General features: G+C 38.9%; 1 protein-coding gene across 10 annotated transcripts in view; it reads left to right on the top strand.

The window, feature by feature from the left end:
- Positions 1–26,202, top strand: part of PHF20 (PHD finger protein 20) — a 52,322-nt gene that overhangs the window by 4,305 nt on the left and 21,815 nt on the right. For 3 of the 10 annotated variants that reach the window (XM_070744945.1, XM_070744942.1, XM_070744943.1), the window contains exons 2-9: positions 9,503–9,605; positions 11,987–12,097; positions 13,808–13,979; positions 15,534–15,618; positions 17,877–17,956; positions 21,048–21,432; positions 22,171–22,278; positions 22,736–22,903. In XM_070744945.1, coding sequence (XP_070601046.1) covers positions 9,508–9,605; positions 11,987–12,097; positions 13,808–13,979; positions 15,534–15,618; positions 17,877–17,956; positions 21,048–21,432; positions 22,171–22,278; positions 22,736–22,903 — 1,207 coding nt within the window. In that variant the 5' untranslated portion in view covers positions 9,503–9,507. Of the gene's footprint in view, positions 1–9,502; positions 9,606–11,986; positions 12,098–13,807; positions 13,980–14,243; positions 14,335–15,533; positions 15,619–17,876; positions 17,957–21,047; positions 21,433–22,170; positions 22,279–22,735; positions 22,904–26,202 lie in introns of all 10 variants that reach the window. The other 7 variants (XM_070744944.1, XM_070744940.1, XM_070744941.1 and 4 more) reach the window with 5 other exon arrangements.

Here is a 26,202-nt window from a genome sequence, read left to right as displayed (position 1 = left end):
CTGTCGTAAATTTAGTCACTGGATATTAAGCAAAATTACCTATATGCAAATAATTTCCTTTATAAATTTTCACATGACAATAAAGAATACTTAGCAAATTGCACACTGTAAGCAAAAATATGGAGATTTATATGTACTTTATTTGAAACATTGATATATTACAATTAAGAGAATTCATTTTTAAAATTCAAATAAATTTGAGGCATAACCATATTTTTCAGACTGTAAGACACTCCAGAGTATAAAACGAACATTAGTTTTTGGGGAGGAAAACAGGGTGGGGGGAATTCTGCCTCTGCTTACCAGCGTCCATTGGTATTCATCTGGCTAGCAACCTTGAATCAAACAGCAAAAAGCCTGGTCAGCTTTAGCACGTTATCACAGCCTGATTTAGCCTGAACAGCTGATTGGCAGTTGGACCGGCCTCCCAGAATACCGTCAATCAGCTGTTCCAGGCTGCGGGGTTCGTCATAGCCCAACACTACCACTGTAGATACCCACCGCCTGGAACTGGCTGAAAATGTGATGCAGGGAGGCCAAAAACAGGCCATGCGGAGACAGAAAATGTGATGCACAGAGGTGCTGATCGGCGGCAATCTGCTGTGCCGATTCCCACAGACTGGAACGGGTCTAAAATGCAGAGTGCTGAGGCTGAAAATGTGACGTGCAGAGGCCAAAAATGACCGAATGGTGGGTGCATGGTGGGGCGTCAGCAACATTCAGTGTATAAGAGCCACTGCAGTTTTCAGCCACTTTGCGGGAGGGGGGGAAATTGCGTCTTATAGTCCAAAAAGTACGGTAATTGATATATCTTTGGATTATCTATCAGGGTCATTCTAACCTGTATTATTAAGAAATGAAAAAAATAATATTTTCACCAATTGTTCAGTATAGGATAATTTGAACTGTACAAGTGAGAACTCTGAGTTGTTTTCTTCTTTGATCCATTTGTATATTTACTTGCCTATTCATGCTATTCTCAGAAATCTTGTGCAACAGCAATATTTCAAAAGCACCAGTATTATCCTTTTTGAAAGCTAATCACTTCCATTAAAAATCACAAGAAAATCCATTGCCTGCACCATTTGATGATGACAGTTAAAGCTTGATAATTAATGAGCAGTATTGATACTTAAAGCTTGAACATTTATGTAGAATGTAAAACTCCTTAGCACCTGAGCATGTTAATATAAGGCAACTGGCAGTTGGAATAGAGTTCTTTTCAGGTGGGGAAGGGGAGTGGAATGTCTAAACTCCCAGCCTGCAGGCTATCTGAGTCACGCTCTGGCCACGGCCATGCCCAGTTTAGCGAAGGGGTAGGATCAGAGCATGTTAATATAAGGCAACTGGCAGTTGGAACAGAGTTTTTTTCAGGTGGGGAGGGGGAGTACATTGTCTAACTCCTTAGCATCAGAGCGTGTTACTATAATACTGTATAAGAAATACTAATCTGAAATTCTCATAGGGAGCGCCTAGAAGTCAAGAGGAACATATGTGCCAAGTTTCAAGTTTGTAGGCAGTTCTGCAGATTTCGTGATCAGTGAGGGGTATTTGGCTTTTATATAGAGAGATTAAGATATTTCCATATGTGAGCAATACGTATAGTAAAGTAACTGATAAATCCTGCTCACAAACAATATATTAAAAGCTTTGAAAAAAGTTTAAAAGCATTAAACCTTCAAATTTTGCATCATTACAGCAGAATTGAGCATTTCTTATCTGATATGAACCTTCTTAGAAATAAATTATTTTTAGAACTATGAGATTCACCAAATTGAGACAAGTATAAAAAGAATTAAAGAGCAGAATGTGCTTGATCACATTTAGTATAAATATGTTTTCTGAATCAGAACTGCAAGTAAATTTGGATGTACTGTACATTCTACTTGCCCAAAATTTCATTTCAGTGATGTTTCAATGATGGTATGGCATGCTTTACTATTCTTACTAGGGTAGAAGTAGTCATTGAAGAGCTAGCAATATATATACTACTACCACTATATATGCCGTGTGTGTGTGTGTGTGTGTGTGTGTGTGTGTGTGTGTGTTTTAACATTTTTCCTGAAGATGGAAAGCTGATTGGGAAGCATTCATTGTCTGGTCGGGTAAATTTCAAAAGAGTATTAAGACATGTACTGACCAATAAGTGCTGGTCTAAATTTTTTTTAAAATCCCATGAATGACTACAAGTAGTCCTTAATTTAAGAATATTTTCATTAATAATGGCCTCAGAAAGTGTGGTTTATAGCTTGTAAATGCTTTATAGCATTTCTAGCCATCACATAATTCCTCCTACCACAGCTTGTGATCTCTATTTGACTGCTTGGCAACCTCTTTATAATTACCCCACAATCATGTTTTTAAAAAAAATAAGTTTTATTTGTTTTTAGTCTTTCAACATCTTATGTCATGAACATTTGCTTTAAGACGTCCATATAATATCCTTATCAATATTTTTTATTATAAACATAATTACAATCCATTATCATTTCATTTTCAACACATCTCTCACATTTCTTTTCTTCTTACTATCCATCTACTATATAGTCGTTTCCCCCTCTTATTTTATCCCCATTTAATTTCAGCAATCAAAAATGTGTTCATTTCCCAATTTATACATTTCAAATATTAATATATTTTGCTTCATTTGTTTCCTAGGCACTAATCAAAAATCCTCTTATTTCTTTATCCTCTTTTCCGCATGATTACTTTTTCCATACAAAATATATTTCAAAATTACATATTTCAGTCTTCATCTTCTCTTATGTATTTTACAACATCCTTTCTACATGTTATGAATTAATGTTATTCATACATATATTTTTTCTTTATTACAATGAACAATTTATTCATATTTATATAATACTAATAAATTAATTAAGCATACACATTAACACTAATTTTATCTCTTGTATCCCTAAACATATAATTTCCTTTGTGCATTTTTCTTCTATCATCAAACTTATATTCAAAGATATCACTTTCCTTTTTTCCATACAATACATTTTTAAAAATTACATATTTTCTATTATATTTCCATTATTAGACTTATATACAAAAAATATTGTCTGTAGATTGTTCTGAGTTCGGGTTTTGCCTCGGGTAATATTGTATATTTCAATATTTCTATTTTATTATATTTTTCAATCTTCATTTTTTAAATGTTTTTTCAATGCAAAACATACTTAAAAGTTACATATTTTAAATCTATATATTTTCTATTATCAGACTTATATTCAAACATATTACTACTAATTGAACATACACATTTTTATTTTATCCCTTCTCTTTTACCCTGCTCCAAAGTTTTAATCCTCTTTCCATTTTCTTTTTTGGTTGCCTTCCCCCATATTTCTTTTAGCTCTCTCATTTCTATCTTTATTTTTTTTATATATATTTTATTGATTTTCTTAAAATAGACAGACACACATACAAACATTGAACACAAAATGGGGATACATTTTCCCCGCTTATCTTGAAAGTATAAATTCAAATACAGAAAAAGAATACATAATTAGATATATGTTGAATATTAAAAAATTTGCTAAATTTGAGTTAAGGTTTTTCACATTGTTACTAATATATATATAAAACCAAGATTCTTACTATATTTCTTATATATAAACTAATTTTTATATATAAACTAATTCTACCTTAGTCATTAAACAATAAATTTGAACTAATGTTAGTATTATTATTACCCAAGTAAAAACAAATACAACAAATTAACTAAAAATAGATTGTATATCTTATTTTTTCTTATCTATCCATTTATAAACATTGTTCCATGCTTCATAAAACTTAGTATCTTCTTGATCATTTAAACGTCTTGTCATCATATCCATTTCAGCGCAATCTAATAATTTTGCTATAACTTCTTCTTCTTTGGGGATTTCCTCCCCCTTCCAATTTTGCGCATACGTGATTCTAGCCGCTGTTAATATGTGTATAATTAAATATAAAATTTCTTTCTTGTAAGTCTGGTTGGTAATTCCTAATAAATAAAATTCCAGGGTGTTTTCAACCTCCTGCTTTACCGTTTCTTTTATTATTTTCTCTATCATCTTCCAATATATTTTAGCTTTACCACATGTCCACCATTGATGGTAGTAGGTTCCTATTTCTTTCTTACATTTCCAACACAATGGAGAAGTTTTAGGGAACATTTTTGCTATTCTATTTGGTGGGAGATGCCATCTGTAAAACATTTTAATTTGGTTTTCTTTTAATGATACTGATTTGGTCATTTTCCAATTGTTGACCCAAACTTTTTCCCATGTATCTATGTCTATTTCTTTACCAATGTTTTTGCACCATCTTATCATATTATCTTTTAGGGTCAGTTCTATATTTTTATGTGCAATAAGAAATTTATAAATTTTCCCTATTGTTTTTGTTTGATTAAGAGTAATTAAATTGCTTAACAAATTTTTATTTTTGTTAAAAATATAAAGTGTTTTATCTTTCTGGTATCTAGATCGAATCTGGGCATAATGCCACCAATCTATTGTTATCCCTTCATCTTGTAATGTAATCCTAGATTTTAATTTCATTTGGTCATTTAATAAATCTTTATATCGTATACTTTTTTTGTCTTTTATAGATTTTGGGTGTATTATTGCTTCTAGAGGGGCAAGCCATTCTGGAATAGTTAAAAAGTGGTTTTTCCTTATGTCTTTCCAAACTTCTAGTAGATATTTCCTTAATGTATGTCTTTTAAAATGTGAGTGATTTTTCTCCTTATCATACCATATGAAGGCGTGCCATCCAAGCATAAGATCATACCCTTCTAAATTTAATATTCTTTTATTTTCTAGAGTAATCCAATCTCTAAACCATGTTAGGGTGGCCGCCTGATAATATAATTTCCAATTTGGAAGTCCAAATCCGCCCCTTTCTTTGATATCTTCTAAACAATTTATTTTTATTCTTGCTTTTTTCCCTTGCCATAAAAACTTTTTGACTATATTTGTTAAATTTTTGAAGAAAGTACTCCCTGGGTTTATTGGGATTACCTGGAATAGAAATAAAATTTTAGGTAAGATATTCATCTTAATTGTTGCTACTCTTCCTAAAAAAGATATTTTCAAATTATTCCAAATTTCTAAATCTTTTTTAATTTCTGTCAATAATTTTAAATAGTTATCAAAATAATTGCTGAACAAATAAAAGAGGTCGAGATAGATGTCAACATTTGGGCTGATCATAATCCTGTGGTAGTCCATATGAGAACTAAAAATAAACAGGTTAATTGGCGGATGAATAGAAATACTGTATCTTGAAAGATAAGAAATACAAGGATTGGATTGAAAAAGAATTAAAAATATTTTTGAAATTAATAAAAACTTAGATACTACTCCACAAAATTTATGGGATACAGCTAAAGCATACATTAGAGGATTAACGATATCCTACACAGCAAGACATAACAAGGAAAATAAAATAAAATATGAACAATTAATAAATGAATTAAAACAATTAGAATCTTTATCACAACAACATATAAAGAATAGAGACTTGAAAACAGAAATGAGTGTAATCAAACATAAAATTAGATTGATAGAACAAAATCAAATAGCTGAAAAGATAAAAAGAGCTAAACAACATTATTTCGAACACGCGAACAAACCAGGCAGGTGGTTAGCATATAAACTTAGAAAACAGAGGCAATCAAAACTTATTAAAAAACTAGAGGATAATGATGGTATAATAAAATATGACACAGAAGGAAAAGCAGAAATTGTGAATAATTTTTTTAAAGAACTATATACAAAAGATATTACTAGTGAAGATGAAGTTTTTAATTACTTAGAACATTCAAAATTACCACAAATAATGGAAGATCAACAGAATATTATGGATGGACCAATAACAATGGAAGAACTTTTAATAATAATTAAAAAACAAAAAAACAACAAAGCAACTGGCCCAGATGCTATACCGGCAGAATGGTATAAAATAGAAAATGAAACAATAAGAAATAATATGTTAGAAATTTTCAATGAATGTAGACTTGAGGGTAAAATTCCTAAATCTTGGACAGAATCATTAACAAGCTTAATCCATAAGCAGGGTAGGGCACCAGAAAAAATTAAAAATTATAGGCCTATATCATTATTGAATGTGGATTATAAGATCTTTACTGCTATATATGCGGACAGACTTAAAAGAGTTATAAATGGAATAATACATCAAGATCAAAATGGTTTTTTACCAGGCAGACAAATCAAAAATAATCTTAGAATTGTCATAAACACGTTAGAATATTATGAGCAACAGCCAGGGAAAACATTATCTTTAATGTTCTTAGATGCTCAAAAAGCTTTTGATAATCTTAATTGGATATTTATAAAAATGCAATTAAATAAAATGAAATTTGGTTCAAAATTCGTTAATTTAATAGATGCCATTTACTTAAAACAAACAACAAACATAATATTGAATAATGAACAATTAACAACACTTGAGATAAACAAGGGAGTTCGCCAAGGTTGTCCCTTATCACCGTTGCTATTTATTATGGCTTTGGAGACTTTATTAATTAAAATAAGAACAGACACTAAAATAAAAGGCCTAACTATAGGTGACGAGACGTACAAAGTTCAAGCCTTTGCAGATGATTTAACTTTTATAATTGAAGAACCGATTAAGACAGTCCCAATATTAATGCAGACAATAGAACATTATGGAAAGGTAGCAGGTTTAAAGATAAATAAAAGTAAAACACAATTTTTAACTAAAAATATGAGTAAAATCCAAGAAAACAAGTTAGAACATATCTCTGGAATAAAGATTGCTAAAAAAGTAAAATATTTAGGAATTTGGTTAACAGCTAAAACAATAACTACAAACACAGTTTTATAATGGTAAAGAGAGAAGAAGCCAACAGAAAATGTCCTTACAGATCAGGAAAACACTGGAACTCCAAATAGATACATGAAGGCAATTGTTCATACAGAAACACAGGCTCCTTACCGCCAGAGGAGGCTGTTGAGATAACAGACATACACCTCCCACCAGTCTTCAAGGCTGCTGGGCCACGAGCCAGGAACAAAAACGCTGAGAGAAAATGCAGATAACACCAATTCCCCTTTGATAACACTCCACCCTGCCGAAAGGGTTCGCATGCCTTATAAACCCTTCCCTGCTAATGAGGACCACACCCAACCCCCAGGTGTTCCTCATTCAGCGCTGATAATATCTACGCAATTGATTTCTCCTTTGATCTATGTGTCTCTGTCGCATACTAATGGTAGCTTGTGCTTCGTCATCCAGGGACTCCAGGGACTCCAGAGAATCCAAGCTACTTGCTTGAGATAGCCCTTCCCCAGGGCTCCCAGGCCTTTCTTCCTCGTCACTTTCCTGACTGCTATCTCCCCTGTCTGGCTGCCAAGAACTCTCCCCTCCGCTCTCAGACTCCCCCGGGCATGGGACCAGCAGAGAGGCAGCTGGTCTTTGATCTAGCTCAGGCTGAACCACAACAGTTCCCAAATGTTTTTCTTTACTATTTAAGCATGCTTGACCCACTGCTATTATTTAGCTTCCTTATTTCTTCCTCTTGTATTTTTGGGGTTGTCTTAAAAACAAACATTCTTTTTTATCTCGGATTGCAAGTAACTCACTTTTTCTCCTGCTTAGCCTTGTTAATTCTGGCTCTCCTTTGGTTTCATGGCAGCCACGTAGAAACATAGAAGTCTGACGGCAGAAAAAGACCTCATGGTCCATCTAGTCTGCCCTTATACTATTTTCTGTATTTTATCTTAGGATGGATATATGTTTATCCCAGGCATGTTTAAATTCAGTTACTGTGGATTTACCAACCACGTCTGCTGCAGGAAGTTTGTTACAAGGATCTACTACTCTTTCAGTAAAATAATATTTTCTCATGTTGCTTTTGATCTTTCCCCCAACTAACTTCAGATTGTGTCCCCTTGTTCTTGTGTTCACTTTCCTATTAAAAACACTTCCCTCCTGGACCTTATTTAACCCTTTAATATATTTAAATGTTTCGATCATGTCCCCCCTTTTCCTTCTGTCCTCCAGACTATACAGATTGAGTTCATTAAGTCTTTCCTGATACGTTTTATGCTTAAGACCTTTCACCATTCTTGTAGCCCGTCTTTGGACCCGTTCAATTTTGTCAATATCTTTTTGTAGGTGAGGTCTCCAGAACTGAACACAGTATTCCAAATGTGGTCTCACCAGCATTCTATATAGCGGGATCATAATCTCCTTCTTCCTGCTTGTTATACTTCTAGCTATGCAGCCAAGCATCCTACTTGCTTTCCCTACTTGTACCTCCACACTGTCGGCTAGAGGCTTGCCAGTTTGGGGAAGGGAGATTTGGCTCCCCTCTACCCTCTTGGCAGTTCCCCTTCACTTCGTCTCCTGGGGGGGGTGTTAACTATGAATTCAGACCCTCAGGTGTGAAGTGTTCAGAGCTGGCCGTGGAGGTTGCATTCCTGGCTTCCAATCTCAACGGAAGGAGGAACTGGAAGTCGAACCCCCACAATCATGCTTGAAATCCTTTGGCTCTTTCAGCCAGCCTTTAGAGATAAGAGAAAGCCAAAACCTAAGCAGGATTTTTCAGAGAGACTGCACACTAAGGTATGGAGAATGGGGTGCTTCAGAGGGGAGGGGAGGCCGTGGAAAGCCCAGCGCAGATTGTGTGAGAATGTCTCCTTCTCAGAGGCTGAAAATATTGCTTGGGTTTTGAGCCTCCCAACAACCTGAGACACCCTGAACCCTTTACCTGGAAGTTCAGGCAATGACTCATGTAATCACAAATTGTCTGCAACCGGGAGTATCAATATTCTGGTCATTAAATGAAGCAGTCACATGATGTCTCAGTAATGTCACTTAATGACCAAGATTCTGGCCCAACTGTGGTAATAGCTTGGAGACTACTGATACTTGGCTTCAGTTATTGAAATTCACACTACTAGCCTCTGATACAATAAAGTAAATAAGATGTTCTTGACTATTGTAACATTTTCAATGTTATGAAAAATGTTTTGGGTAGAGATTTTTAGAGGAAAAAATTAATACTGATAGCAGTTTTTCAGCTATTTAAGTGCAGCATATATTCAGTGTTGGTTAATAGTTTTTGAGATATGTTCGGTAGATAAGAATTTGTGCTAAATGATTACCTAATATGTAGGAGTAAATTGATCATAGCATGCATATTACTAGAACTACTGTATATGACCTGCATGTTTATGTCATTTTCCCCTTTTAATGTACTTGTTAACTTATTTTCTCACTCATCTGAGAAAAATTACTTTTGTGGCAATATCAGGAAGGATATTTTTATTTATCAAATTTATATAGTTGCCCATCTCCCCAAAAGCAATTCCTAGCAGTACATACTTAAAAAGTTAAGATTTTTAGTATAGCCTATTCCATACATGCTATCTACAATAAATACTGTCCCGTGTATTTGCTTGTCCTTTATTTATAACAGTTTGTACAGATGCTGTTTCATGTTTTTTCATCCATTCAGTTTGAATGCTTAAATGGGCCTATGGTCTGTTACACTCCTCTGGTGAGGTGACATTGTCTCCCTGGCAGCTATTTCTGCAGTGGCACTCAGAGCCATGGCTGAGGTAAGTGAGCTTACTGCAAGCCATGGTACCAGTTTATGATTAAGATAAGAGCAATTTAACACTAATTTCAGCCTGGTTTGGGTTGAACAGCATATTAACTTTGGTGTAGCTTAGCATTCAATGGAAACAAAACCATTTGGAAAAAGAAGTTTATAGAAGTCAAGTTCTATTTGTACAATTGCTTAGAAATGGAAGGTAATTTTCTTAAGGAGATAGCAAGGATTACTTCAAGATGAATTTTAGCTTTTAATCTCCTAGATCAGTGATGATGAACCTATGGCATGGGTGCCACAGGTGGCACGTGGAGCCATATCTGCTGGCATGCGAGCTTTTGCCCTAACTCAGCTTCAACATGCATGTGTGCGCCAGCCAGCTGATTTTTGGCTCACACAGAGGCTCTGGGAGGGTATTTTTGGCTTCCAGAGAGCCTCCGAGGGGATGGGAGAGGTTCATTTTTACCCTCACCTGGCTGCAGGGCAGCCTTTGGAGTCTGGGGAGAATGAAACACAAGCCTAGTGGGCCCACCAGAAGTTGGGAAATAGGCCATCTCTGGCCTCCAGGGGGTGGGAAAAGCTGTTTTCACCCTCCCCAGGCAATGAATTATGGGTGTGGGCACTCGCACGTGCACGATGGCTCGCACCCACACTTTCGGCACCCGAGGAAAAAAAGGTTTGCCTTCACTGTCCTAGGTAAATCTGTTTGTCTAGCTCAATAAAGAATAGTAAGAAGAGATATGTACAGTGTGCTCAGAAAAGATGATAATTACATTGTTCTGCTTTGATTAGATTGTCTTTACTAGAAGGGATAATTTTGGTCTCTATGGTAAAAAGCTTACATAATACACATAAGGCCTCTGGCTTTCTCGTGGAATCTCAGAAGGGAATAAAACATTTTTTTAGAGAAATTCTGTCCTACAACTTCAGGTTTGAGAATACAGAATAGAATTTAGAATAATTGAGTTGGAAAGAAACTTGGAGATATTATAGTCCAACCCCCTGCTTATACAGGAGACCCTGTAGACTTTCATTTTAGTTGCTGATCTGTAGCAGTAATAGAAATATTGTGCTCTTTATAAAACTGCAAATTTTAATCAAGTCATACAATTTATTTGTGGTATATTAAAAATAGCAATACTGTACAATGTACCAAAAATTATGCCAGCTAAAGCTATTGTATAATATTCTCATGAAATAATTTGTACTGATGTGGTTTCAATTTGTAGTTTTATTAATTCAAATTAGATATGATCAAATACTAATCAAGGGCTTAGATCATGGTATTTAAGACAGCATTTTAAAGCTATTTTATAATTTGAGTTGTAAGCTAAAAGCTGTAAAGCTGATGAAATTGTAGGGATAATTGTATATTCTTTAAGAGAAACTTGTAAACTTTTAAACAAGTGAGTTCCATTATATTAAATACAACGTGGTGGGGTTACAATGTTTGCAGTCTTATATTTAGTAAACTAGTTCATGTCCCAAATTAACAATGTGAATATCTTAAATATTTAGAGGTTTGACCAAAATTGAAAGTTGATAGTTTCTTGACCAGTAGATGACTTAAATAAGGTAGAATTATGCAACTAGTGGGAAAAGGACATTCATTATAGATTGATTATGTGCCATCAAGTCAGTGTTGTTCATAAAGATATTCTTATAGACCACCTGTTCCCAGCCTGGTTCTGCAGATCTTACTTATCATCACTAATTTTAAATGCAGACACGTACCAATATTACATGTACTTCCTAGAACCTTAAAACTCAGTAATAAGCTTTAGGGTAATAAGTTTTCTCCTAGAACATCACAGAGTATTAAGAGGTTATGTTGTACTTTATAAATTATAATTCTCTATATCAGGTACATATTATTGCAAATTATAGCAATATTATATGAAATTACTGAATGGAAGCCAGTTGAAATAGTTATTACCTATAATATCTATTCCATGTGGCATATATTCTTTGTCTGTGCTATTTAATTATGCTTAGTCCCTGCACCTATACAGAGGTAAAACATTCAGCAAGATCAGAGATGTCAAACTCGCATTGTAATGATGACATCATGTGATGTATTGCAATTTTTTTCCTCTTTGCTAAATCGGGCGTGGGCATGGCCAGCGCATGATGCATCTGGCCTGCAGGCTGGGAGTTTGATAGCCCTGTAATAGATGGAGCAAGTAAAGATACATAGAACTGATTATTTTGTACCAACATTATACTAAATTGTCTTCCCAGACATGAAATGCTTATAATAAATAATAGCCTAAAATTACTTGCACAAGATAATTTAATTCCAAGCAGTCTGTATTTTAACTTGATTCATACACATAGAAAGAGCATAACTCTAGTTCTGTTGATTGATGTTTAATTGCCTTTTTTCAGGGGAATAAAAGCAACGGCTTATAACAAAATGAAAAAACATCCACCAAACAGAAGAGGTATCATCTTTGAAGTGGGAGCCCAGTTGGAAGCCCGAGACAGATTAAAAAACTGGTATTTCTTATTTCATGATCAAACTGGATACATTTTTTGTAATGCTGTCATATTGTGTTGCAAACAATGAGTAAACCAACAAATGTTCCAATGCAGATCCGTTTGTGATTTAGCTATTTATTTATTTAACTTCTTTGGCTTTATTTCAATAACATTTAAGAAAGTAATTTACCTGAATTTGCTGACTGTATTCATGTGGAAATAAATGTAAATTATAAAACTGACTTAATAACTAATAAAATACAGTGATATTTGTCTAAGCTTTAATGTACTGAACAAAAATAACTATATTTTATTGGTATTTACAATAAATTATAGAAAGAAAGTTTTTTTTAATGGTTTGCTTTAGATGTAACAATGCCTTGGAGTGAAAATGAACAATGTGCTTCAATATTCACTACTTCCCTTCTGTCCCATGGCATACCTGGTTTAAGTGGCTTTGGGGATTTAATAAAACATCGATTTCTGGATACCTAAAGAGAAAATGATTTAAGCACTACATATATCAGGATTACTAATTAGAATCCTGGATTTGGACATTACATTAATAATGAATGGGATGAGTTTCAAAAATTGCTGGGTAGGTATGGCCTAGCCCTAGTCAATCTCCTACACCATAGGGGGAGACCCATTTTTTTGTCCTCCCCGGCTCTGGAAGCTTTGCTGAAGCCTCTGGGAGGGCAAAAACGGCCTCCCCCAAGCTCCAGAAACCCTCTGGAAGCTGGAAATAGGCCTGTTTCTAGCCTTCTGGAGCCTCTGGGAGGTTCATTTTTTACCATTCCCAAACTTCCATATGGGCCCTGTACTTACCTGGCCTCCAAAACGGGCCGCGTGGAGACGCCTGGAATTGGCAGGGCCAGTCAGAAGTGGAATTTGGGGGTTTGCCGAATTGCGCAGAATCTTCTTAGAGGATCGTCCAAACCAGGGCAAACTCGGAGCAGTCCACCCCTGGTTGGCTCTCAGAATCGTCCTAAAATACTCCTTATTACATTAAACTTATAAAATTGTTTTTTGGTTTTCATTGGAAGATAAGAAATCGGTATAATAAACAATAATATTTAATACATTACTCTTCAGTTATACTATTATCTTTCCAGCTTTGGTTTGCAACCAGATAAGTATAAGCATAGTTCCTAACTATTGAAAACTTACACATTTTTGCTCCAAACTATTTTAGTGCAAGGTAGTGCAACTTTTTTCTCAGATGACATTTGCCTTTTGAATAGCATGTTGAAAACCATACCCTAAAATGGACTGAACAAGAGTTAAAAAATAAGCATATTTTGAATTAAATATAAATTAATTAAATGCAATTAATTTTATTCTTCATATATTTAATAATTACCGTTATGTTATATTAAAATTATATTAATATTTGAAAGGGATTTAATATGATTTAGTCAAGGGTTGAAGGGCTGCATGTCACAGGTTGTGCACATATAAAGAGTTATAAGTACTGTATTAACTTTCCCTTAGACCAGTGGTCCCCAACCTTTCTGGCTTAGCAGCCCAGCGGGGGCAGGGGTGGGGGTTCTGTGAGAATGGCCAGTGTGTGTTCCTGCTGCTTGCACGAGTGGAGCTTCGCACATGAGTGGAAGCGCACACCATTCATGTGAGGAGAGCTGTACACACATGCTCACCTGCCATGGTTACAAACCTTACTCAAATATATTTGGCAAAAAATACTTTACATTAACTTTGTTTATATAGGTATCCAGCTCACATTGAAGAAATTGATTATGAAGAAGGAAAGGTGCTTATCCATTTTAAACGTTGGAATCACCGCTATGATGAATGGTTTTGCTGGGACAGTGCTTATTTGCGGCCTTTAGAAAAAATACAATTAAGGAAAGAAGGATTGCATGAGGACGAAGGATCTACAGTAAGTAAAAACATTGGACTAGTAAGAGAATTACCTATCCGCATAAATTATATAATTTAGAAATTAGAGGAACTTAACACAATTGCCAGTTTTGCTTTTTTTTATTGAACAAATAAGAAAAAAAAAGTACAGCTAGTCCTCGGCTTATGCTGACAGGAAATCAGAATTTTTATTGCTAAGCAATATGGTCTAAAGTGTGGCTGCATTACTTAGTACTGGTAATTCCATAGTGCTAGTTACTGTCATTAACTGAATTTATTGCAGTTGTTGAGTGAGGCAGCTTCCTACCAGCTTCCCACGATCAAAACAAATGGAGAAGCCAGCAGGAAGTTTCAAGTCTCAGACAAGCAGGCAGGTAAGTGGCTTCTGCTGTGAGAGATGGGATTTAAGAGGCATGGGAGAATGGGGAAGATGTGAGATGTATGAGAGGCTTCCTGTATGTTGGGGGGGGGGGGATACACGAGGTTGCAACATGGATCGGGGAGGTGAGGTGTAGGTTGGGAAGGGCCTGTGGGGGTGCATGAGGAGAGCCATATGTATTGGGAAAGAGATGAAGGGGGTATTGTGTGGTTAGGGAGGGTGCATGAGAAGTGCTTTATGAGTTGGAAAGGGTAGATAGTATGCATGAAAGGTGCTGGTTAAGGCAGGGTGTACAGATATATGTGAGAAGTGCTGGAGGGGGAGGAGTTGTATAAATGATTGGCATGAGCTCAGAGAGACTTCCTCGGCATGGAAGATTTAACACATCCACTTGCAACCTTCCCTGCCTGCTTTCCCATTGATATTTTGGGGAAGTCAGCCGGGAAAATTTCAAATGACAGTAGCGTGATTGTTTGAGGCTTAGTAAACAGTTTTAAGTGCTAATGGTTTGCCAGGTTCCCAGATTGTAATCATGTGACGGCGGGGATGTTGCAGCTGCAAAACTTTGGAGACCTGTCATAAGTCCCTTTGTTCAGCACAGTTCTAACTGAACAGTCACTGAACAAATGGTTATAAGTCGAGGACTACCTGCAAAGGAAAATAGAGAAAAATGAAAAGTTGTTAAACATAAACACAGATTTATTTTGCTTAATTATTATTATAAATAGTGTAATAAAAGAATGATAACTTGCTTTTTATTAATAAGGCTAGTTTCTAATGAAAAGCTGATGAATAACGTATTGACTTTCATTTAGGACTTCCATCATCTCAGAACATTTTGCTGCTGAAAGTAAATTTTTTGTAAAAACTTATAGATAGTTACTTTAATTAATTTCATTTAGGTTAGCCTCTGGTTAACTCAAAAGCGAGTAGCAATATTTGTGCCATTTCATAGCAGTTTGTTAATTTTGATTATATTAATTATATCAAGCACAATCTTTGTTATGAGATGCTATTATGATAATGATTTTCTTAATAAGATGCATAACATGTTTATTATAATTCAGTAGAAAGTAATTAGTGATATCTGCTATTGAAAATATTAGTTTGTAACAATAGATTATTTAAAATTACAATGCAGTAGCATATTTATTTTATACCACTTAGAATGATAAATGCTTCCTGTTTTTCTAGGAATTTCACATAAATGATCAGGTGTTAGCTTGCTGGTCTGATTGTCGTTTTTATCCAGCAAAGGTTACCTCTCTTAACAAGGATGGTAAGGCATCATATGTAACTTTTTAATATCTGGAACTCTGTAGAGATTCTCAGTCATCCAGGTCTTGGTTGTCCCAAAGGTGCTTTTTCAGGAGGCAACTGGACTTGCTTGTTTTTTCTTTGAAGACGGTTCGCTTCTCATCCAAGAAGCTTCTTCAACTCTGACAGGATAGTAGGGAATAGAAGGATTTCTATTCCTTGCAGACAGCTGGTAATTTGCATCCTTTTGGAGGATTGTTGAAGCATTCTCCATTACAGCATTCAGGAGTACCGCAGAAAACATCTTTCTTTCCATACCGTTCCTGATTTTTATCAACATAAAATATTTGTTGTAGTATTGTTTCTTAGAGATATATATCATTTATCTCAATGAGAACTTTAGGTAGTTTAGTTTCTTAAGTTACTGGCATAGGATCTAAGAAAACCCAGGTATGGCTCATTTTTGGAGATTAATTTCATCTCTTTAGAAGTTGTCTTTTTTTAATCAGCAGAGAATCATAGGCATCAGTGGGGGTGGCAAAAAGAGCAGGTGAGAAGTGTATGTGATAATTATGCAATCCAATAATTTAAATGGTTATGTTAGAGATTTGGGATAAAGTTGTAATATAAGTGGTCCTTGACTTACAACCATTTATTTAGTGACCATTCAAAGTTAATGGCACTGAAAAAAGTGACTTATGACTGTTTTTCACATAACTTTTGCAGCTTCTGCAGGCTCACATGATCAAAATTTAGGCATTTGACAACTGATGTTTATAACAGTTGCACTGTCCCAGGATCATGTGATCGCCATTTTTACTTTTCCAGATAGCTTGCAACAAATAAAGTCAATGAAGCGGGATTCACATAATGACCATATGATTTATTTAACAACTGCAGTTATTTGCAACTGTGACAAAGGGTAAAGAAAGGACTCCTTGTAGATTTTACTCCACTAATTGTTTCCAGCTATAAGGGTGGTGCTCATCTCTATTTCAAGGGTCATTGAACCAGCCCTGTCTAAAGATGTTTCCATGGTCGTGTGGTCAGCATGACGTCATGGAGCACTGTTATCTTCCCACTGAAGTGGTACCTATTTATCTACTTGCATTTGCATGCTTTCAAACTGCTAAGTTCATAGAGCTAGGTTGAAGACAGGAGGTCACTCCGTTGCTCAGTGCTCAGGTCTTGAACCTAAACACTGGACTTTCCAGCTACCAAGCTCAGTGTATTTAACTACTGAGCCATCACAACTGTGGCAAAAATACAGTAAAATGAGAGAAAACTGACTTAATAACTGCCTTGCTTAACAATGGGAATTTGGGGCTCAATTATAGTCATAAGACAAGGTCTACCTGTAATAATGACATTTCCTTGATTACAATATAACATATGGCTTCATTACAAGCATTACTTGTGAAAACTATAAGGTGCATGGAAGAAAGGATTTTAAAATATAATACAAACAGATTTTTTTTCTGCATAGAACAGTTGTACTTTTGAAAGAAACTAAGTGCAAAACTCAATTGCAGATTTTTTCATATTTATTAAATAATCACAACAAAACAAAGGTTTATTCATTGTTTGCTTTTAATTTGCTAGTCATATTCCTTATCCAAGCAGGCATGACATTTATACCTGGAGGTACCAAGCTCTCCCCTATCTATTTTAGGGGGTCACAGCCATCTAAACTGCAGAGTGACTAAATTTTTTTCTTTCTTTCCTGAGCATATCATGTAACATGTTTTTTCCTGATAAAACTATTGATTTCCCACTTATCTTTGACCACCATCAGTGACATTTGCATTTTCTAGATAGGTCCTGAGCTGCTTCCTCCTTTTCTGTCTTTGGCTGTTAATACCCTAGAGTTGCATTCTTCTGCTTTGTGGACTTGAGGCCACACTTAATAGACGTTCAGCTCAATCCACGTCAGTTTGCCACCTTACCTTATTCTTTATTAAAACCATACATCTTCATCAGCCAGAACTGCTTAAGTCCATATTAGTTCTCAACCATTACCTCCATTCTCACGGTTCTTCCTAGAGTTCCTCTCTTAGTTTTAGATTACCCTTAAGGATAGCCAAGCATCTATGGCCTCTTCCACTCTCCCCTTTGGGAAGATGCCCTAAGAGAAACTAAACTATGTTACACTCCCAGCTTCTTAATATGCACATCAATTAAAATATTTATTTGGGGTTTTGCATGTATATGAGAACACCCAGTGGGAAGCCATGACTAAATGCAGGCTGTCACACTAATTTTTTTTCTTTTAAATTTCAGGAACTTATACTGTGAAATTTTATGATGGTGTGATTCAGACAGTCAAAAATATACATGTCAAACCTTTTTCCAAAGATCAGGTAGGAAACATATTTTGAAATTTTATGTATGTCAAATTGATCTTATTGGTCAATTTGATCAAATCAAAGTTGATTTGCAGTTTAAGATATGGGCACTTTTGCATGTCATGCAACATCATTGTGAATATAAAGTGCATATCTAGAAAATCTAGATTTATGCATTAATTCTCACTTACATAATAGGAAATAGATTTTTTGCTTTTATTTAATCAGGATCTAACATGTTATCCATATATGAAAAAAAGCCTTTTAAAAATGAAAAAACCCATTTGAAATAAATCTGTTTTTAATAACATGAAGCTATGATTGTTTGAGTCAGTTTGTTACAATGTACTAGTCACACATCATTAACTATACACTATTATTTATAAGGTGCAGTGATTTCTTTAATTACTGTGCTATGTTAAAATAAATAAAATCATATGACTAAAGACCATGTCTAAATCATACACACACACACACACACACACACACACACACACACAAACGTCAACATGAGAAGCTAAACAAAAGCTTCCAAATGTATCATCAATGATGAATTTTAATTATTTCCATATTTATTTTATTTATTTATTTATTTATTTATTTATTTTATTTTTATGCCACCCTTCTCTTTAGACTCAGGGCGGGTTACAACATGTTAGCAATAGCACTTTTTAATTTTTTTCCCCCAATCTTTTTATTGTTTTATAGATACATATATCACAATTTGTTTATACAGTTTACAGGTCTTATCCAACTTTTTTACCGGTTACAGTTGTTATATAGATAATATTAACTTAATACTATGCAATGCAAAACATGGTAAAAACATTCAAATGGTATTTTCATTTTTTTTAAGGTTTGTACTGCTATTTTGTATAGAATTATACAAATCTTTTCCTTTGAATCCACTCGTGCCAATTGTTCCACATGCTTTTAGTTTCATTGATTCTGTTTCCCTTAAGTAGGTTTGACATCTCGTCCATTTCTGCACATATATACAGTAATCCCCCGGTTATTGCGTCCCCGACCATTGCGAACAGGGTAATTCGCGATTTTTCAACCCGGAAGTCAAAACACCATCTGTGCATGCGTGCCCTTTTTTCTATGGGCACGCATGCGTAGATGGTGCCCGGCAGATCAGCTGCTGGGCGGCTTCCCTGGGTCTTCCCCCTCTTGCTGGCGGGAGGGCGAGCAGCGGGCATCAGCAAGGAGTTTCCCCACCGCCCACGCAAACTCCTCGCTGCCGCCCGCCCTTCGCCCGCCCACACCGTTCATTCTCGCGGCCAGAGCGAGCGCGGACAAGCCGTTCGCTGGCGCTAGCTCTCGCCTGCCTGCCCGCTAGCGAGGAGCCGCCTGCCTGCCCGCTAGCGAGGAGCCGCCTGCCTGCCCGCTAGCGAGGAGCCGAAGATTGGGGGCGGCGCGGCTGTTTTAAAACGTCGCCACCGGCATGGGGGGCTTGCCAGCACCCCCCGGACCTCCAACCTGGGTTTGGGGGGCTGCTAGGAAGCCCCCCATGCCGGCGGGGACGTTTTAAAACACCCGCGCGACTTTCCAATGAGTCCCGAAGACAAACGCGTTGTCTTCGGGACTCATTGGAAAGTCGAGCGGGTGTTTTAAAACATCCCCGCCGACATGGGGGGCTCGCTAGCACACCCCCAAACCCGGGTTGGGGGTTCGGGGGTGTGCTAGCGAGCCCCCCATGTCGGCGGGGATGTTTTAAAACACCCGCGCGACTTTCCAATGAGTCCCGAAGACAAACGCGTTGTCTTCTGGACTCATTGGAAAGTCGCGCGGGTGTTTTAAAACATCCCCGCCGACATGGGGGGCTCGCTAGCACACCCCCAAACCCGGGTTGGAGGTTCGGGGGTGTGCTAGCGAGCCCCCCATGTCGGCGGGGATGTTTTAAAACACCCGCGCGACTTTCCAATGAGTCCCGAAGACAACGCGTTTGTCTTCGGGACTCATTGGAAAGTCGCGCGGGTGTTTTAAAACATCCCCGCCGACATGGGGGGCTCGCTAGCACACCCCCGAACCCCCAACCCGGGTTAGGGGGGTGCTAGCGAGCCCCCCATGTCGGCAGGGACGTTTTAAAACACCCGCGCCGCCCCCAATCTTCGGCTCCTCGCTAGCGCTGCGGAAGTAAAAACACCATCTGCACATGCGCAGATGGTGTTTTTACTTCCGCAGCGCTACTTCGCGAAAACCCGCTCGTTGCGGGGGGTCCTGGAACGGAACCCTCGCAACGAGCGGGGGATCACTGTACTGTATATCTTGTCTTATTATTAAATTTACATTGGGAGTCTGTTCGTTCTTCCATGTTTGCGGCAATACAATAGCACTTTTTAATAGAGCCAGCATATTGCCCCCACAATCCGGGTCCTCATTTTACCCACCTCGGAAAGTTGGAAGGCTGAGTCATCCTTGAGCCGGTGATGAGATTTGAACCGCTGACCTTCAGGGGGGGGTGAAATCTACCACTGCCTCCCAGTTTGCCTTTTTGCAGCAAACCCTGTTTCAGTTTCAGCACAGCCTGATTAGTAAAAGGGGAAAAATCTGCCTCTGCCTCCTTGCAGCCTGAAACAGCTGGCGGTCAGGACAATCCAACTAACCTGGCTCTGTTGAAGCTGAAACTGAAACAGACTGTTTGCTGCAAGGAGGTAAATTGCTGGGAGGCAGAGGCAAAGGGTGGGGACGGGGGCTGCATTTGGTGTATAAGACTCACCCAAATTTTCACCCTCTTTTAGGGGGAGAAAAGGTGTGTCTTATACCCCACAAAATATGATGTGTCTATTGCATTTGAAACATAGTTTTACCATGATGTGCAAACATAGTCACAGAATCCAAGTTTTCTATCAATCTTAATTTTGATTCATATAGTTCAAGTATGTAATGTGTAACATTTTAAAAAACTTGTTTATCATCTGTTTCTTCTGTCAGGTATATTTCTTTTGTAGAATTTAGCAGTTTTCAGTATTGATCATTGTTCTAGCATTAAATGATTTTACTTTTCTAGCTTTTTCCTAAGTTTAATCTGATCTCCCCCTCCCATTCTGTAAATAAATTAATAAATTAATTTGTAATAAAAATAAATCTATTTTGTTTTTAGTCTATTGTGAATAATTCAAAACCTAAGGAGAGATGTAATGAAATTCCTTCATCTCCTGAAAGATGGGAAAAATTTAAAGAGCAAAGGAAAACAGTTGAAAATAATAAGAAAGACAAGGATGAAAAACCATTAAAGATTGAACGAAGATCTAAAACTGATAAAGAAGGAAAACTAATTGGTTCTTCAGAGAAAAATAAAGTTTCTGAAAAAGCCCTATCTAACGATGGGAAAGAAGACAAGGAGAATATATCTGAAAATGATAGAGAATTCTCAATAGATACACAGATTGAAAAAAAACCAGAAAATGATAATGTGAAGGTCCCATCAGAAAACATAAAAGAAACTAAGCGACGACGTGGTAGACCACCTGTGGTGCCTCCAACAGGTCAGTCCAAACGAAGTGTTGGGACAAATAAATTAATAAATTTATGTATGCAACCTAAGGTCTCAGGATCATATGCAATTTCTCCAAACCATTAGACTTGGCTCCAAGTGCTCTTTGAAAAAGTGTCAAGGAACTGTATTTTTTAATATGCTAGAAAGATGAATTTGTTAAATATATGGGAAATAATTATATTCCCTATGCACACTGACTGGCATGAATTAGCTTTTATTGAAATGAAATAACATTTTCATTTGATTCTGGGCTTGTAATTTTGTTATCCTTGAACCTACCTACTTCAGGGAATGCCGCTCATAGTACATCAGTTAGTCAAAAATTAATGCTCAGTGCTCTATATTTGCACATAAACATAGAAACTGTCTGTCTTTGGGTTAAAAATGTTACAGACTAAATTCTATCTATGATTATGCCATTTGCTTTAAATCACACGTATTTTAGTTTAAATTGTTTAGTTTTGGGTGGGATTTGTTGGAATTGGCAGCATAATAGCAATCTTATTTTTTAAAAAATATTGCATAATTTTTAAGAAATTGAAGACAGTGATGACATGGAGATTTCCTTTTGACTTATAATTATAGAATATAATGAATAATTTAAACTAAAATAATTACAGGATTCAAATTCTAAATCCTTCAAATGCCCTATGGAAAATTACTTTATCCTACAAGAATGAGCTTTTTCATATATATTGAAATATTTTTATTCTATTTATATATTTAGATCAAGGTTCTCAAACACTGCAGGCAATAACTTTAGAACTGAGAAGACGAAAAATTCCTAAAGGAGGAGAAGTCCCTTCAAAACGTCCCCGGCTTCAGAAGAATATGTGTGAGTCAAGCTCTGTTTATTTAAATAGAATAGAAAATGTTCAAAAAAGCAAGTATAGCATAACTAGATTTCAAATTTAGGAATTTAGTGGGGCAGTATTTTTAAATAAGTGTGTATACCTAAATGTCACAATAGGTGCCAATATTATCCAACCTTGATTCACTTCCCTAAACTTGGTGGATGTGAAACTGCTAAGAAATAACTAAGACTGAAGAGTCGTTTGGAACATCACATTCACAAAAAATACTACTACAGAACAATAGCAAATTACTTCTATTTATACAAATCACTTGTATACTTTTGCCAGATGATGTCTATAAAGACAACAGATGTCACACTTGTCAGGAGTGAAAGTACCTTTATTAGATAACTTTTAAAATCTATTTTGTGTATGTATAACAATGTATTTATGATATTAGTGTACCAATTGCTATTTGTTTAACAAAATTATTTTTAGCACAAGAGAAGTTGAAAAGTGCTCCAGATAGTGAAAAAGATTCCATAAAAAGACAACCAAGGCATTCTACTACCAGTAGCCATGACACTTTAGATAGCAGCATTACCACTCCACTTCTGGATGAAATTGGGCCTTTCGAAGAAACTACTTCAAAAGAAATTAGTGAAGGTAAAAAGCTCATTTTATATATATATTGTCAGTAACTTGGAATCAAAGCCCACGTTCTAGAGTTGAGGGATCATGTGGCATTTTGCCCAAAATCCTTTTTTAATCTTTTTTAAAGATCTTAAGATGTGTTTTGCTCCTCTTTATAGATCCTAGCTATCATCTAGGAATTGTATCCAATAACCTAAAAGTAATTTTACATTATTTTTCAGGAAATGGGAAGGAAAGGATTCAAGATAGTTGCCAAAAGCCCTTAATTTCCAGAAAAATAGCTTTTTAAAAATGAAAGTTAGAACAATATTAATACCAGTCTTCTAAAGAGCTTTCTCACTTGTAGCTGCTAAGTGGAATGGTGGTTAAGGTATTGGATTTGGGTTGGGAAATATAGATTCAAGTAACTTATTGACAACATACAGTAGCTGTCTAAATTTATTTACTGTATTTTTTGGAGTGTAAGACAAACCTAGATTTTAGAGGTAGAAAACAAGGAAAAAAGTGTTCTGAACCAAATGGTGTAGTAATATATTAGTTAATAAAATACCAGTGTAGCAGAATACTTTTTACAACCATGTTTACTTTTTACAAATTTCAAACTTGACCGCTCAGGAATGGGAGTTGAAGTCCACAAGTCTTAAACTTGCCAAATTTGAAGACCCTTGCATCCCTAACCAAGGGTCTTCAAACTTGATATCTTTAAGACTAGTGGACTTTAATTCCCAGAATTCCTCCTCTAGTCATGCTAGATGGGGTAATTAGAAGGCAAAACCAGCCCCGCCCATGGAATTCCCTGTTGGGATTCCCCACCTCCTTTCTAGCCTTTAGATCGGCTGAAAACGACGACGCTGATCGCAAAAACGGCGCTCCGCTAAGCGGCGGCGCTCAGCTGTAACCTTCTGAAACAGCCGGGCGCTTCTCGGCGGCCTCCGGAACCCGAACCCGAACTTCCGGGTTCGGCGTTCAGGAGAACGCCAAGAAGCCCCCCGGCTGTTTCAGAAGGTGACAGCCAGGCGGCGGCGCTTCTCGGCGGCCTCCCCCTTCGCCCGCCCACGCCGTTCGCTCGCGCTGCTTCCCAGCTGAGTCCTGAAGCCAAACGCGGAAGTTCGCCTTTGCCTTCTGGCTTCAGGACTCAGCTGGGAAGCGGCGTGAGTGAACGGCGTGGGCAGGCGAAGGGCGGGCGAACAGCAGCGAGGAGTTTGCGTGGGCGGTGGGGAAACCCCAGCGCCGCTTCCCAGCTGAGTCCCGAAGCCAAACGCGGAAGTTCGCCTTTGCCTTCTGGCTTCAGGACTCAGCTGGGAAGCGGCGCGAGCGAACGGCGTGGGCGGGCGCGTGGGCAGGCAGGCGGCGGACAAGCGGCGGGCAAACAAGACAAGCAGCGGGCGCGGCAGCAGCGAGGAGTTTGCGTGGGCGGTGGGGAAACTCCTCGCTGATGCCCGCCGCTCGCCCTCCCGCCAGCAAGAGGGGGAAGACCCAGGGAAGCCGCCCAGCAGCTGATCTGCCCGGCGCCATCTACGCATGCGTGGCCATAGAAAAAAGGGCGCGCATGCACAGATGGTGTTTTGACTTCCGTGTTGAAAAATCGCCATACAGTGATCCCTCGAGTTTCGCGATCTCGATTATTGCGAAACGCTATATCGCGATTTTTCAACCCGGAAGTAAACAACACCATCTGCGCATGTGCGCCATTTTTTTTTTCTATGGCCACGCATGCGTAGATGGTGGAGTTTGCTTCCCCCTGGCCAGATCAGCTGCTGGGTGGCTTCCCTGGGTCTTCCCCCTCTTGCCGGGGTTTCCCCTTTGCGTGGGCGGCGGGGAAACCCCAGCGTTGCTTCCCAGCTGAGTGGCGCGAGCAACGGCGTCGGCGGGCGAAAGGCGGGCGCGCGGACATTGGCACACGAGCGGTGTGGCGGCCGGACAAACGGCGGCCGCTCCTGGCGGCAGCACGAGCAACACGAACGGCATGGCGGCCGAACAAACGCACGAGCAACGCAAGCGGCGTGGCGGCCGGACAAATGGCGGCCGCGCCTGGCGGCAGCACGATCAACACGAACGGCGTGGCGGCCGAACAAACTCACGAGCAACGCAAGCGGCGTGGCGGCCGGACGAATGGCGGCCGCGCCTGCCGGCAGCACGAGCAACACGAACGGCGTGGCGGCCGAACAAACTCACGAGCAACGCAAGCGGCGTGGCGGCCGGACGAATGGCGGCCGCGCCTGCCGGCAGCACGAGCAACACGAACGGCGTGGCGGCCGAACAAACTCACGAGCAACGCAAGCGGCGTGGCGGCCGGACGAATGGCGGCCGCGCCTGCCGGCAGCACGAGCAACACGAACGGCGTGGCGGCCGAACAAACTCACGAGCAACGCAAGCGGCGTGGCGGCCGGACGAATGGCGGCCGCGCCTGCCGGCAGCACGAGCAACACGAACGGCGTGGCGGCCGAACAAACTCACGAGCAACGCAAGCGGCGTGGCGGCCGGACAAACGGATTCTCCTCCGACCTGCCCTCACCTTAGCTTCCAGCTGATGCTTCGATCCTTGGAAGAGGCCAGAGCGCCTTTCTGCACCACACTCTGCGCTCGGGTTCCTTTCCGGAAGATGGAAGTTTCTCTCTTTCCATCCTTTCTAGCAATAAAATACTCGATGGTTAAAATGGTTTTAACCATCGAGTATTGTATTGCTAGAAAGGATGGAAAGAGAGAAACTTCCATCTTCCGGAAAGGAACCCGAGCGCAGAGTGTGGTGCAGAAAGGCGCTCTGGCCTCTTCCAAGGATCGAAGCATCAGCTGGAAGCTAAGGTGAGGGCAGGTCGGAGGAGAATCCGTTTGTCCGGCCGCCACGCCGCTTGCGTTGCTCGTGAGTTTGTTCAGCCGCCACGCCGTTCGTGTTGCTCGTGCTGCCGGCAGGCGCGGCCGCCATTCGTCCGGCCGCCACGCCGCTTGCGTTGCTCGTGCGTTTGTTCGGCCGCCATGCTGTTCGTGTTGTTCGTGCTGCCGCCAGGCGCGGCCGCCATTTGTCCGGCCGCCACGCCGCTTGCGTTGCTCGTGCGTTTGTTCGGCCGCCACGCTGTTTGTGTTGTTCGTGCTGCCGCCAGGCGCGGCCGCCATTTGTCCGGCCGCCACGCCGCTCGTGCGCCCCTTGTCCGCGCGCCCGCCCTTCGCCCACCCATGCCGTTGCTCGCGCCACTCAGCTGGGAAGCGGCGTTGCTCGCGCCAGCAGCGGCGGCACGAGCGGCGCGGCGGCCGGACAAGCGGCGGGCAGGCGGGTCCTCAGCTGTTGGGCGGGGGTCTTCCCAAGTGCGGAAGTA

This window comes from Erythrolamprus reginae, chromosome 3, assembly GCF_031021105.1.
Source record: "Erythrolamprus reginae isolate rEryReg1 chromosome 3, rEryReg1.hap1, whole genome shotgun sequence".
Taxonomy (NCBI): domain Eukaryota; kingdom Metazoa; phylum Chordata; class Lepidosauria; order Squamata; family Dipsadidae; genus Erythrolamprus; species Erythrolamprus reginae.
Note: the sequence above shows the minus strand (reverse complement) of the source record. Positions and strands in the feature narration are given on the sequence as shown.